Here is a 15,219-nt window from a genome sequence, read left to right as displayed (position 1 = left end):
TGTTATTGAATGTGAGGTGGATCTTCAAATTTTGGCCAAACCTGATGCTTCTGAAGATGTCATCTTTAATTACAGGAGGAAGTATCTTCCAACACAGCAAGTAAGTTTGCAGCATTTTTTTTTAATCTTTTCTTAATGTTAATGTTGTTTTGTAATCTCTTTGTACATTGTTGCCTTTTGGCTGAATGGTTTGATTTACACTGAATTGAATTCATTCTAAATTTTTTGTAAGATTACTTATGAGGTTGTCTCTTGTGCAGGTTGCTTATTACACCCCTCCACGGTTTCCAATCCATGTAATTGAATGCATAAGGCAAGGGGCATCGATGCTCTTTCAATCTTTTGGTCTCCGTGACTTTGCCAGAATTGATGGTTGGTTTTTGCCCAATCATGTTAATTTGATTCCAACTCTGGGAAAGGATATTAAGTTTGGACTAACTGAATCTGGTACCATCCTTTTCACTGATATTAACTTGGTATGTGAGAATATTTTGATAACTGAGCTCACAAGGCTTGTTTCATTTTGCTACTTGCTATGGCAGTGATAGTTGTTCATTGAATTCAGGTAAGTGGCATGGAGCAAACTAGCTTCCTATTTCAGCAAGCCTCAAAGGTATATACTATCTTGCCTCCTGTAAATACAAGAACCAGATATCTGTAATCTGACAAAACTTTAAAATATGCCTAGAAGACTATACGCTGGAAATGAAATATGTTATCAAAATGGCCCTAAAGAAGTACACATAAAAACCTCAAACTAGAGATTATGGTGACTGCAGAATTGTATTCTTACCACTAGAGTTGAGTCAGTTGACATAATATGGATTATAATTTATAACAGCAAAATAGAAAAATTAAGAAAGGAATGATAGAATCTTTTCACTCTTTCATGGTTCCAAGAGTCAGTCAGTCAATGGTAAGCACAATCAAGACATCTGGTTCTGGCACTGATATTATGTTGGCATGGGTAAACAAATGTCACTGTGTCACCTATGTCAGTGTCATTCTGGTGGTACCGATAGAGACATGCCTTGGCTTGACTAGTATCATCTGAAATTGGCCGATTTAGGACTCTCTTCTGACATCCTTCAATTTTGTATGTTGAGCATAGGGAAGAGATCAAATACTATAAAAAAAGGGAAGGTGAAATTGAGATATATCAATATCTTATACTTCTTTCAATTCCACTTCCAACTCCACTTCCAACTCCTAGTGGTTCTGAGATATATTTAACTAATTTCAGTATCAAATGTTTTCGAAGTATTATTCAATTTAGTTCTTGAAAAATTATGAGGTTAATCTCACTAAAATATTACATGGACTAGTGCACTCATCCAATGCACAACATTCATTTTAGCATTTTTTTTTTGAAAATTTATTAATTTTGATATTAGTAAATTAGAATTATTAATCTTCATAATTATTATATTTTTATAATTTATTGCTCTAAAATTTTAATTTAATTGAGTGTGTAATTGTTATAGGCTATATTTAAATGTAACCAAGGTAAGTAGGATAAGACTATATAATGAAAACTTATTTGAGTTGATCTTCGAATGCTTGAAAGTGTGCCTAATGTTAGCACAACGTGGTACTGAAACTATACCATTCCAAAGGGACCAACACTCTAGTATTGAACAGTATTTAAACTTTGCACTTCTGTTCATATGCAGACTTCTGGAGTTAAATTCAATATTATTTAACCATGGGTTTCGTAGGTCTATCTTCCAATGACCATTTTTTAACTTATATAGGTTGGGTTCTCTCATTCAAATATTCTTCAGACTGTTATTCAGCATGCTTGTTCGCGATTTCCTTCTCTCAAATCTTGCAGCAGTGTATGGAACACTTTAGCTAGAAGGTTGCATTCTGCTCGTTTGCGCAACATTCCTTCCAAGTCCCAGGGTCGTCGGAAGGTTTTTGTTCTTTTTGGAGGAGAAACCTCAGAGCGTCAAGTATCGCTGATGAGTGGAACAAATGTTTGGCTCAACTTGCAAGGTTATGATGATGTAAATTCCTAACTTACTGCTACTTGACACCTGTTGACCTATTGAATTATCTTTTGTTCAGTATTTTAGTAAACTAATTGTTCCTATGAGTGCCATGGATCACAATTTTTACCGTACTATAACAGATTGTATTTTACTTGGACTACCTATGTGGTATCCAGATAGATGTATCTACTCACTTAATTGCCTCCATCATTCTAGTCCCTTTGACTAAATATATTTCCTGCGTGGATGCCCATTTTCTGTATCCTATGCTATGTTTGGTTCATGGATGCATTTAGGTACCTATTTCCAGAGAATTTATTTTAGAGAATGGATTGTCAATTTACCAACTCTTGTGTATTTAGATAAAAACATGTACATAGATGGTAATATAGCCAGGGCTATGTACTGGGGGAGATAAGAAAGAGCATTCAGTCCTTCAAGAAGGCAGATAATTGTTAGCGTGACAGCCGTGACTTGGTGCTTAGGTTTTATAGGGAAAGAAATGGTTACATAATTTTGTTCTTGGATATAGCATAAGCATTTATCATTTTCCCCCTGCTATGTCAAGTCTCATTATTGAGCTAGCATGATACTTTTCTTTTTGGTCAGCTTGATGTGATTCCTTGCCTGCTAGCACCTGCGCGAGTTTATGCATCTGCCCAGCATGGGGATGTAAATCAACACGAGAACTATCGAACTGTTTGGACTTTGCCGTAAGCTTCTTTTCTTTTAGCTCATCTCCTGTGTTCTTCACCTTGCTCTGATAACTTTTCTTATAATTTGCTTCTTTTCAAATATATATATATTCTAATTAAATAAAACCTATGTTCTTGAACAGTTATTCTCTCGTCCTACGCCATACCACAGAAGAAGTTTTGGCAGCATGCATTGAAGCCATTGAACCTGATAGGGCTTCATTGACTTCTCATTTACGCAACAATGCTACAAGTGAACTAGCCGAAGCACTTAGTAAACATGACTGGTTTACGGGTTTTGACATCACTGAAGAACTTCCTACAAATTATACACTGGAAAACTGGATCCAGCATGCTAAGGAAGCTCAGGCAATAGTTTTTATTGCAGGTCTGATCTGAACCATGCATATGCAGTAATACTAATTCTAGATAAATAAGTATCGCTATATGACATGGTGGATACGTGATTCATTAATGCATTTATAAACAGTTTAGATTTCTTTGGTAGTGTTTACTATACTTGAAAAGCTTACAAGGACAATTGACTTTGCACATTTAGATACTACAGTAGTGATACTTTTTTTGTTGGTTTATCAAAGATGGCTTTGGATAATCTTATATGATTAGCAATAATAAAATGAATACACAATATTCCATCAAATTGCATTGATGAGGATAGTTTTCTGTCTATTATTTTTAAATTTGACAACTGAGATTTGTCAGGTTGCAATTTTCAATTCATCACAAATAATTCCTATTGGTGTTCGATCATTTTAATTACAACTTTCCTGCAAAAGAATTACTAAATTTGAGTTTTTGGGGTGAATATTTTCTTAGCTTATCTTTATTCTATGAAATTGTTGGTACAAAAAGAGGGCTACCTTAACTCTCGAAACTGAATCTTATCGTTGGCAATTCATATTTATAATGCTATCAAATATCAAGTTTCCTTGATGTATTTACAGTAGCCATATAAAATAACTTGATAGACCATTGAATTTTAATTTTGGAATTTTGAACACCTAGTTAAACACAAAAACCACTGAAAGTATAATGATTGAAACATCTTCTATCAATTTGTTCTTAATTAAGTTTCCATCTCAACATGAATTTCTGTTCAAAAATGCTTGAACAAAGTCATTTTGAAGAATAGAAACTTGTCCATTTTTTTTCAGTCGTCATGAGGCATATTTTATTCCTTTCCCCCTTGACATTACTGGTGGCAAGCTATGCCCGAGTATCAACTTGGCTACACCCGTCTTGACATTACCCTGGTTAGACGAGTTAAATTGTTAATAATCATTGACTAATACTCGTGATTATGCTATCCAGATTTGCTATTGTAACCATAAACTCCTCTTTCTTTGTCCCATTCCCATGTGTGAAGCATTTAGTTTACTAATCTAAAAGATCTTCAAGAACCCAATTGTTTTTAATCTTTCTCAAGTATCTTTTCTCTGTCTCTATTTTCTATCAAGTACTACTGTTTCATTTAACTTGAAATTCCAAGTGTTAATCTTATTAACAAACATGGGATTAAGATTCGTGGCTTTTTTTGTTGTTTAAATTGATTTTTTATCTTTAGCCTTTGACCATAACCAGCTTTTCTGAACAGTGCATGGTGGAATTGGTGAAGATGGCACTCTCCAATCTTTGTTAGAGTCTGCAGGAGTTCCCTATACTGGTATTAAATTTCTGTCAGTTCTTATGCTGTACCATTATTCTTGGCATTTAGCTGGGCTTTTAAATTGTGCAGGCCCTGGACCATCTGCTTCTAAAGTTTGTATGGATAAAGTGCAAACATCTGTTTCTCTTAGTCATGTATGATACTGTCTAATTTTGTGGCACGCATTTTCTTTTAGTTTAAAAAACTTTTTTTCCCTCAGTTCTGAACTTCAATTTTGTTGCTAACAATATTTTGACAGTGATTTCATATTATCTTAAGGCTCTGAAATCTGGAATTGCTGACACAATCAACAAAACCTGTTAGATTTTGCTAACAACGGAACTTCTAGCTTGGCAAGTGATATTACTCCAAAAATTCAACTGGGGCTTAATAAAGGAAAATATCCTTGTATCTAAACTTATAGCTTTTCAATAAAGATACAGAAAGTTCCAAAGTTCTTAAGTGTTAATCTTTCATTGTGCCATTACTTTTGTCATTTAATCAATCAATTCTTGACTTGTTAGGCAACAGAAAATTCAGTTTGTCTAGTTATACTAATTTAATGAGAGTTGATAAAGGAAGTCATCCTTATCCTCAACCTTATATCAAATTAATATAGACAGGTTGATGTAGCACAAATGGAGATTGAGGGTTGGGTGGTTTGGGGAGTAAAAATCTGGAATGAAGTGGTAAAGAGATTGTAGAAACTTAGATATCATACCTAAGGGTTCCTAGGCATCACACCATAGGGAGATTGTATAAAGAAATGTAGAAACTTAGGTATCATACCTAAGGGTTCCTAGGCATCACACCATAAGGAGATTGTATCACACAACCAAAGAGAACTCTCAAAACTTTGGTATCTATTCCATATTCCAGCATTACAGCAGTACTCATATTTATACTAGGACTCACAAAGGACTTAAGCAACATAAATGCTAGTAGACGAACTCGTTGAAAACACAAAGGATTCATAAAGACACATAGGAAACATAAAAGATTTATAAATATGCTACAATTTTCCAAGCATGAGAAAATAAAGCACATTGGAATTATTGGACATTTAATGCTAGCTTTTGACTTCAACCCTTTGGAATTGATGAACTTTATATCATTTCCCAAGTATGTTTATAATCTTCCAAGACATGCGAAATTAATAGTGGAGTTTTAGAATCTTTATTTTTTCTTTTATAGACTTTTAATGGAGATTGTCACTTGTCTCCATCAACTCTCCCGAGGTGTGAAAAGCTCATCCTTGGCGAGTTAAAAGCATGGAATCTTTCATAAAGGTCTCTATTCAGCTATTGAAATTCATAATCAGTAATCCATGTGTATTCAGAAAGGGGTCATGTCTTCCATTTGATGGCAAACGAGCATTATGTGCATTACTTGCCACAACATATTCATATCCAGAATATAAAGTAAAATCCTCAATGTTGAAGATATTGCCAGATTGGGTAGTTGTGAACTTGGTACAAAATCAGTAGCATGTTGAATTTTACGCATTGGTGTCACATTCTTCTGAAGCCACGTAAGAAAAGTCATTTAATAACATAGTGATTTCCGGAGGAAATAAGGAAACTTCGGGAGCATATATAGAACTTTCTTTACTCCGCTGCTGAAAATTCCAGGTCAGAATGTGAAGAGATTTTCCACTATTGGTAGCATTCTTTGCCTTCTCTTGTATTTCTTTATTTCTTTGGTTTCAATAATACTTTCTTGTCGTTGAACATGAAAGTGTATGTGTTCTCCTTGCCATAATGATGCACATCTCGATCATATAGCCAAGGTCTCCCAGGAAGTATATGAGTTACTTTCATTGGAATAATATTGCTCCTCCAAATAGAGTCACAAACCTCAATCTAGTGTTAAACCTTGCAAGAGTCTATCTAGGATCTTCAACAATTTGGCTCCTGATCTTTAACTCATCAAATTTCTGCATATACTCAGCTAAAGATAAATGATTCTGCTTTAAATTAATAAGTTGATCACATAATTGTCATAGTAATTTGTCAGCAAATACTTCTTTCGTAGTTTAGCTTTCATCTCCTCCCATGAGTTGATTGATGGTTGCCCTAATCTCCTCATGTTTGCTTCAACACAACTCCACCATATTTTTGCTAAACCCACGAGCTTCATTCGAGCAAACCTTACTCTTCAATCATTTAACATGTCGTACCAATCAAAATATTCTTCTATTGCTGCAAGCCAATCAACAAATAAAGTGAGGTTCACTTTTCCTTCGAAATCTAACTCCTCAGTTTGAACCTTCTTTGTGATATCTCCAACAACATCTTGGTAATTATTTTTTGCTTTAAGACATCCTCTAGCCCACTCAAAAAAAGATTGTTGTTATTGAGGTGTTGGAAATCCTTCTTGAATCAAGTTGTTGTTTGTCTGAGATGTTTCTCCTTGCTCTCCTTGGACTAGGTCACCTTTAGATTGAGAAATCATGACTTCAACACCATTTAAATGAATTTGCATGCCATCAAGTTGTTCCATCATGCAAACAAGTATCTCATCACGTCAGTCAATTTTCCTCTAAAGCTCCTCCCGGAACTTGTTGACATATTAACTTAAGCTTTGATACCAAATATGATGTAAGCACAAACGGAAATTGAGGGTTGGGTGGTTTGGAAAGTAGAAATCTGGAATGAAGTGGTAAAGAAATTGTAGAAACTTAGGTATCACACCTAAGGGTTCCTAGCCATCACACCATAGGGAGATTGTATGAAAAATTGTAGAAACTTAGGTATCACACATAAGGGTTCATAGGCATCGCACTGTAGGGAGATTGTATCACACAACCAAAGAGAACTCTCAAAACTTTGATATCTATTCCATATTCCAGCATTACAGGAGTTCATATATTTATACTAGGACTCACAAAGGACTCAAGTTACATAAATGCTAGTAGATGGACTCATTGAAAACACAAAGAACTCATAATGACACATAGAAAAAATAAAAAGACTCATAAATATGCTACAATTTTCCAAGCATGAGAAAATAAATCACCTTGGAATTATTGGACATTTAATGCTAGCTTTTGACTTTTGACTTTTGACTTCAACCCTTTGGAATTGATGAACTTTATATCATTTCCCAAGTAGGTTTCTAATCTTCCAAGACATGTCAAATTAAAAACAGCTTATAAGCTCGTACATCTTATAAGTTGTTTTAGAAGCTTATAAGTTGTTAGGTCTTATTTTAAAAATAAGCTGTTAAAGTGTTTGGGTGAACTTATTACAATCAACTTAAAGATATTGATGTGTTTGGTATTATAAGATCTTTTTATTATAAAATTACCAAAAAGGGTATAATACTATGAATAGAGGGTTTTGGGTTTTTTTATTAATAGAGGGTTTTGGGCGAATTTCTGTACTGGGGAGAGAAAATTGGAAAGAGGCGTTGACGGAGAAGATGACACAATGCTGGAAGAGAAATCGGTGGAGATAGAAAGATATTAGGTTTATAAAAATTTATGGAGGATAAGATGAGGATTTATGAAATTATATAAGGATATTTTAGAGAAGAAAATTATTAAAATAAGATCTTTTTTTAAAAAGTTGGGTGTTCCATACTTTTTTAAAAACAGCTTATAAGCTCTAAAACATCTTATTTTAATAGATTATAAGCTGTTTGAAAAAAAAATTTACCAAACAAATTTAAAGAGCTTATAAGCTCCAAAACAGCTTATAAACTGTTTTAGAGAGCTTATAAGCTCAGCCAAACACCCTCTTAGAATCTTTATTTCTGCTTTTATAGATGGAGTTTGTCACTTGTCTCTATCACACAATAAATTCCAAATTTCACAGGTAAATAATCTTTCATCATGCCATTACTTTACACATTACAGAATATATCTTCTGTTTTCCTCATCTACAAGTGGAGAAAGCCTTATGTTGAGCTTTTCAACTAGAAAGACTGAGTGCTCAAGTTGAACTGAATGAACATCTTTACGAATCTCATCATATGATAAAAAAAATAAAACAATTCCTGTCATACATGAAGTTAATACACTTTTCCCTGTACTTTCCAGTTTGAAGTAGTTGGGAAACTACATGATCTGGTGATAGACAAAAGCAATCTTGTAAAGGAGATTGGAACATTAAGGAGGCCATCAACAATTTCTCATTGATGCCTCAGTACAATGAGAAATATGCTATTTGGCCTTCATATGAAACATCATCAAACCTTATAAATTATAACTTCAAAACTTGATAACCCATGCTTTGCATACAATAAATAAGTAAACAAGCTTAATCACACTGATTACATCTTGATTTGAATAGCAACGTAGAAGTATTAAATGATGCTCAAAATCAATGTTTCAAGTCATTCAAAGGAAAAGTTGTCATTATCACACTTGGTGCATCATTTTCCAGCATTTTTTCCTGCCAAATGAACAGAAAATGGCTGTCAAACTCTATATTGTCTGACTTCTAAACCTTATGTATGGAAAAGTTGTCATATCACACCTGGCGGATCATTTTTCCAGCATTTTTTCCTGTCAAAATGAAAAGAAATTGGCTGTCAAACTCTACATTTTCTGGCTTCTAAACCTTATGTATATTTTTGAAATCATCTTCCGTTATAGTTTGGTATCAATGCACAACTTTAGCTTCATTGTGAGGCTGATATCTCATCATTTTTTTTTTGTAATATACAGTTGACAAATTTGGGAGTTCTTACCATACCCAAAGATGTTAGGAGCACAGAGGAATTATTAAATTCTAATTTAACTGATACCTGGCAAGATCTGACAGTTAAACTTCAATCAGAATCATTATGCATCAAACCAACTCGTGATGGATGCTCAACTGGAGTTGCTAGATTACGGTATATATCTTACAGGACTGTCTCTTAAAAGTTTGGTGGTGATCTATTAACTTCACAATCGCTTCTGCTTTTTGATGATCAAATAATATTTTGCAGCTCCAGAGAAGATCTTAAAGTCTATATAAATGCATTGCAAAAGTCCCTGCCACGGCTTCCAGCTAATAGTCTGTCAAAGGTCGATAATAACTACCATAATTTCTTTCCCCTATCTTTTATGGTCTTTGTACCAGAATTCCTTATATATCTATTTTTGGCCCTGAGAATTATGATTTTATTCCTGATCCTGCAATGTACATTCACTAGGTACATGGCATCATTTATTTTGGTTTTTCTACTACTAAGTATCCTCTCCTAGATTATTCACTATTGTGATAATTTCATATTCTATCTGTTTATTTCAACTTGCCTCAAATAGTTGGGACTAACACAACTGTTTTTTTTTCCAGTTTATTTTGATAAAAATGGAAACTACTTCAAACTTATTTGTCATGCCCCATATTTGTAACTAAACTAATTTTTCTTTGCCAAACATATACAGCTGCATGCTATAAACTGGCGATACCATATTCAGACACTATAAGCTATAAGGGATATCGAGCATTTGTTTTTGTAGAGATAAAATTTTAGTATGTAAACTTCCAAACCTCTACAGTATTTGAACAATGAAAATTTAGCATTTAAAAAAAAAAGGTAGATCCGCTACCTTAGCGGCCCCCCTAGTGCCGGCCCCACGGATATGGAGGGAGGTTCATGCAGGTACACAGGCCATAGGCGCATGGCGGGGTAAACCCCAGGTCGTCAGTTCTTGAGAATCGACCCCTGGCCATTACGCCAGAGATACCATGCGTCCACCGTCTGCGCTACGCCTTGGGGGCAAAATTTAGCATTTCAAAGGAAGTATGGAATATCTCACAAAAGTTATATGCTGTCTTGTTGGTACTCAACAGTTTCATAGTTTTAACTTTTTTCACCTCTTCTGGAACAATGAAAGCATGTCTACAAGCCATACTTAATTGTTCCACTTCTTTAGTTGAGAAACATATTTTATGTTGCCAGTATCATGTGATATAACCGTATTTATCTGTTCCCAATTCTTCATTAATAAACATCTTGTAGATTGGTAATGCCAACTGATAACTATTTTTGACTCCCTATGCAATCAAATTGTGATGTCTAAAAAATTCTAATGTTTTCTCTTTTAGGGGCATGGTGTAATTGAAATGCCAAACCCTCCTCCTCAATCATTAGTTTTTGAGCCTTTTATTGAAACAGATGAAATAATTGTTTCATCAAAATCAGTGGATAATAATGCTCGCCACCTAATATGGGAAGAACGTACTGGATGGATCGAAGTGACAGTGGGTGTTATGGGTACACGTGGTGAAATGCACTCTCTTAGTCCAAGTATTACTGTCAAAGAAACTGGTGACATTTTATCTCTTGAAGAGAAATTTCAAGGTACTGTTTCTCATTTGGTGATATTTTGACCCTGAAGATAAATATGATTTTTACTTGAATTTGTTGTTATTTCTGTCAGACTAATAATCATCAGGTTGTTAGTAATTGTATCATGTTCTCCTGCATAAAAATTGACAATCATAAGGGATGTGTATTTCAAGTTGACAACAACAAAATCTCCGTAGTCCCATCTGTTTGGAGTCAGTTATGTGCATCTAATCTCATCGTCAAGCACTATGTAATGCAATATGGTCAGTAAATCAGGTCTTTCGATCACTTTCAAAAGGAAAGTTACCTTTTGGTGATCCTCTACTCACATCTTTAACTTTAATTGAAGCTAGAGGTCTTATTGTACATGTTCATACCATTTTAACCTGTCTTCTTATTTGATCATTTATTAGGGTTAGACCCCATGAGTAAAGATATTTTACTTTGTTTCTCATAGGAATCATGAAATTCCATCCCAGTACTCTCATCTTGACTAACTTTGGTAAAGTAAGCATTTCTGACAAATCAATTTCGTGCAGTCTAGTTACGGTAGGGATGTTGGACATGGATTGCATTCTTAAACATGTTTTCATTAACTTTTCTTAGTTTCTACTTTCTACAGCTACATTTGTGATCCATCTATAGAATGGATACTATGTTGCAATTGTGGTCCATCTTGGTTGGCTGGATAGTAATGAGGGAGCATTCAGGTAGAGGCTCATTCAGATAACTTTTGGTTGGAATCAATCAACTCGACTCTTATTCAGATAAGATAATGTTATCGCTCAACGAGCTTATTTGCCAACGATTTATTTTTAGTCGAACTCCATCATGATTCAATTGTCTCCACCATGATTCAATTGTCTCAACTATGATGAGTCGGTTGATACCTATGCAATCAATTCAACTAGCTGATATACAATCTTATCTTGTCTAACAGTCACATGAGTCAACTCAGGCAATCGACTAAGTATCCCGGTCGATTGAAACAAACATCTGGAACAAACATAAGTGAAGTGGATATCTGATTTTACTTAAATTACACCTCATAAGCCGTCACAATCCTTCGAGATCAAGCTTATGCTTAGACTACAACTTAGAATTCATGTTCCCTCATCAAAGGCTCTGAATCAAGCTTGTCTAACTTGAAATCATAAACCAAAATTAGAAGTCAACACAATTTCTTACAGTTCAGAGTCTTTTGGTTGTGTCAGTTTTATGTCATCCAAGAGTCCATCTCCCGCTAGGTCCTTCAATCCCTTGGATGCACCAAGCCCACAACTTGCTTTATATGTCATTCTTCACTTCACCTATGAAGTTCATCTCTAGCTACTTCTGTCAAAATTATCTTAACAATTCTAATCTCCTCGTTCTGTGGTCCCTTGCATGTCCCGTTTCACCCATTTCCACTCCAGTGGACCTCTTGAGCCTTGAGCCGCGCTTAGTCAACATCACAACTCACAAGTTCAACGAACTTCATATGCATGTTACTTTCATGTGCATGTTACAAAGCCCCAGCAAACTCACGCACAAATGAGTAACATAGGCAAATACCTAACTTAAAATCTTTTGCTAAACATATCAAAACATGCTAGTCAAACATGACACTTTAAGACATGATTTTCATATATGCTATTTGCAAATAATATGCAATAAATTTAAATCAAACTTTCCAATTTTCTATTTTCAGGTATCATAAAGAAACATAAAATTTTAAGTCAATTAAAACTAAATCTAGACATAACATATAATTTTAACAATGAGAAAAGAAGGGGAATATTTTAGACAAATTGATAGGAGACTCGTGCAAGAGCTTTAGATTTCTTAGATCTATTATCGAACAAGGAGATATTTATCTTTAATGAGTTAAAGAGTAGACAACTAAAATGGAGGACTTTGAGTCTTTTGTGATTTCTTTGGTGCGCATTTAAAATTTTACGGTCTTAGTAATTTAAGTCAAACAAAGCGTAAGGGTTCTCTCTTGGCTTGAAAGGCATCACCATTTCTACAAGATCATTTATTTATATTTGGTCCTCAGCATATACTTTAATTTGTTGGGTTATAAAGTGGTCAAATAGTGTACATCTCAAACATGCTATTCTAGAATATGCACCAGGCGTATGATTTTTGTCAACAATGGACTGTTAGACTATGCATTTATTTTGCAGGTGGTACTGGCATCAATTTGACACCACCTCCAGCAACAATAATCAGGTCAATCTGAAACTCTTGTTTTTAGTTGCTTATAATTTTTTTTTCCAAACATTGACACGGTTTAGCACAATTGATAATAAAACATGAAAGTTCTAGCCCCTTTGATTAACAATTTAGATCTATATGATAATTGAGAAATCAGATGAAAAGAAATAAAATGGTTTATGGAGCATGGTTCTAAGTCTCCATCCCCTGTTGATATCCGATTGGATTCTGATCAGTCAAGGTTTTCTGACCCAGTCGTACTGTCAGGCACAAACTTTTTTTTTTCTAAAGATGATAAAAATAAAATAATATATTGGAAATTACATGTGCTGCCCAAATTAAGTGGTATTATTCAAAACTATTTTAGATTGGTTCTTTTTTTAGTATATATTCGACGACCATATGAAGTGGTATTAATGGAGGTCTAAAACTGACACCGAAAGTTAAAATGAGTTTTTGTTAGGTGGACATTACTTGGAATCTTCTATGATCTAACCAAAACTAAAAATAAAATAAACCAAAACCTCCTTTTACTATCAACCTGGCAGATTCTCAAGTAAAAGCACCCAACCTTTAACTTCCTTTTACTATCAGCCAACCAGATTTTTAAGTGAAAGCATCCAACCTTTAACTTCCTTTTACCATCAGCCAACCAGATTTTTAAGTGAAAGCATCCAACCTTTAACTTCTTCTTAGAACCTTGTGAGCGACAATAGCAGCTAAGAACCAGCTTATACCATTTAGTTGATTAGGTGCCACATATCAAAAACCCAAATAGTTGAGGCACTTGTCCTTCTTTTTAGTTGTATCAAGCATCTGCAGTTCCATAAGATCTAAATGAGAGAAAATATATTAAAATGGTACGAAAATGTTGAAATACAACTAATAAGTTCTGTAATTATTGGATGCATGAGGATAGAGACACTAAAGAGAACTTTAGTTTACACAATTAAAATTAAAAGTGATTTAAAAAAGATCTTAATATCACTAGCTATACCTACTTAGCAATAAACTCATGCATTTTCTATATAATGAGACAAAATGTTGTTGAGGGTCTTCTTACCTTCAATGTTTGGTCAATTTTAACAGTGAAGAAGCCTTGGAAGCATGTAAACGGCGAGTTGAAATAATAGCAAATACTCTATATTTGGAAGGATTTTCACGCATTGATGCCTTTGTTAATGTACACACTGGGGAGGTAAATCTTCTGGTTTTTACACCAATCTATTTGCTTCAAAGATCATCACTTGGACTGTGATACACCATACCATTTACCCCACCAAAAGTAAATGGAACACTATTATGCTCTTTTTCATTCTTTTTGGGTTTACGCATGCATGTTTGTCGTTCCAATGCCTACCTAATCATTCTATTGGCAGGTCATGGTGATAGAGGTGAATACCGTGCCAGGGATGACTCCATCTACTGTCCTGATTCATCAGGTAACTTATCGAATCATTGCAAATGTTGCATTACCGTTTGGCAATTGGCATTGATCTTCTTTTTGTTCTATTCTCAGGCACTGAATGAACAACCACCTATCCATCCTCGAGAATTTTTTCGCACCGTTCTTAACTTTGCTCTTGAGAGATCCAACTAAATCCCTCCACGCCGAAATGTGTTTCAGCAGTGTTTTCAAATTTCTCAATTTGTCATGCTCGTTACAGGTCAATCTCTGGGTGTCAGTGTTGTATTTTGGAATCATGATGCAATTGCTGTGTTGTTTCCTATGGAATGTGTAAAATGTGTTATGTTAGGGGTTGATTTGTAAAAAACCAACAATAAACAATATGGTGAAGGGAAGTAATTGTAGTAGTTCATTTCCTTTTCTAACTATTTTGACAGTCATACTTTACCAATTTTGAGAAAATAATATTATCACTTGAATTCTTAAGAAAAAAAGGAGTATATTTTTCATATATATAATAGAGTTTAGGGTTTAAGGGTTTAGGTATCCGTTAGGATTTTTTTAATGTTATGTATATATATTAATGGTTTTTTGGTAAAGACTCTAATTTTTAGATAACTCTATATATATATATATATATATATATTGTATGTAGTGTGGTAAAATTATTATTATTTGTATAATCCTTAATGATTATTTTAAAATGTTATTACAAAGTCATCTTATAGAATTATTTTTTTTTATTAGAATTCCAAATCAATATAAATTTTCTTAGTTTTTCATAACTAATTAAATTTTGATAAACTGGAGAAAAGGACATTTTTTATGGTAAAAAAATATAAATCACGGATTTTTTTCCAAATAAAAAACATTTTTATTAAAATATCTTTGATCTTCAGAATAAGTCGTTTATATTTATTATTAATTTTCAGTTAAAATAAATCGTAAGATATCTGTTAATTTTTATAT

General features: G+C 33.9%; 1 protein-coding gene across 2 annotated transcripts in view; it reads left to right on the top strand.

The window, feature by feature from the left end:
* The window catches only part of LOC122009769, a 31,926-nt gene extending 17,248 nt beyond the window's left edge, over positions 1–14,678 (top strand). Inside the window, exons 10-24 of one of the 2 annotated variants that reach the window (XM_042566050.1) lie at positions 17–100; positions 261–476; positions 566–613; positions 1,755–2,009; positions 2,604–2,707; positions 2,833–3,077; positions 4,305–4,373; positions 4,446–4,510; positions 9,028–9,197; positions 9,294–9,372; positions 10,400–10,655; positions 12,812–12,857; positions 13,932–14,040; positions 14,222–14,284; positions 14,362–14,678. In XM_042566050.1, coding sequence (XP_042421984.1) covers positions 17–100; positions 261–476; positions 566–613; positions 1,755–2,009; positions 2,604–2,707; positions 2,833–3,077; positions 4,305–4,373; positions 4,446–4,510; positions 9,028–9,197; positions 9,294–9,372; positions 10,400–10,655; positions 12,812–12,857; positions 13,932–14,040; positions 14,222–14,284; positions 14,362–14,442 — 1,890 coding nt within the window. In that variant the 3' untranslated portion in view covers positions 14,443–14,678. The remainder of the gene's footprint in view (positions 1–16; positions 101–260; positions 477–565; positions 614–1,754; positions 2,010–2,603; positions 2,708–2,832; positions 3,078–4,304; positions 4,374–4,445; positions 4,511–9,027; positions 9,198–9,293; positions 9,373–10,399; positions 10,656–12,811; positions 12,858–13,931; positions 14,041–14,221; positions 14,285–14,361) is intronic. The other variant, XM_042566051.1, reaches the window with a different exon arrangement.
* Positions 14,679–15,219: the final 541 nt, after the last annotated feature.

The sequence above is a fragment of the Zingiber officinale genome, chromosome 8A, assembly GCF_018446385.1.
Source record: "Zingiber officinale cultivar Zhangliang chromosome 8A, Zo_v1.1, whole genome shotgun sequence".
Classification (NCBI taxonomy): Eukaryota; Viridiplantae; Streptophyta; class Magnoliopsida; order Zingiberales; family Zingiberaceae; genus Zingiber; species Zingiber officinale.
This window is presented reverse-complemented; position numbering and strand designations above follow the sequence as displayed.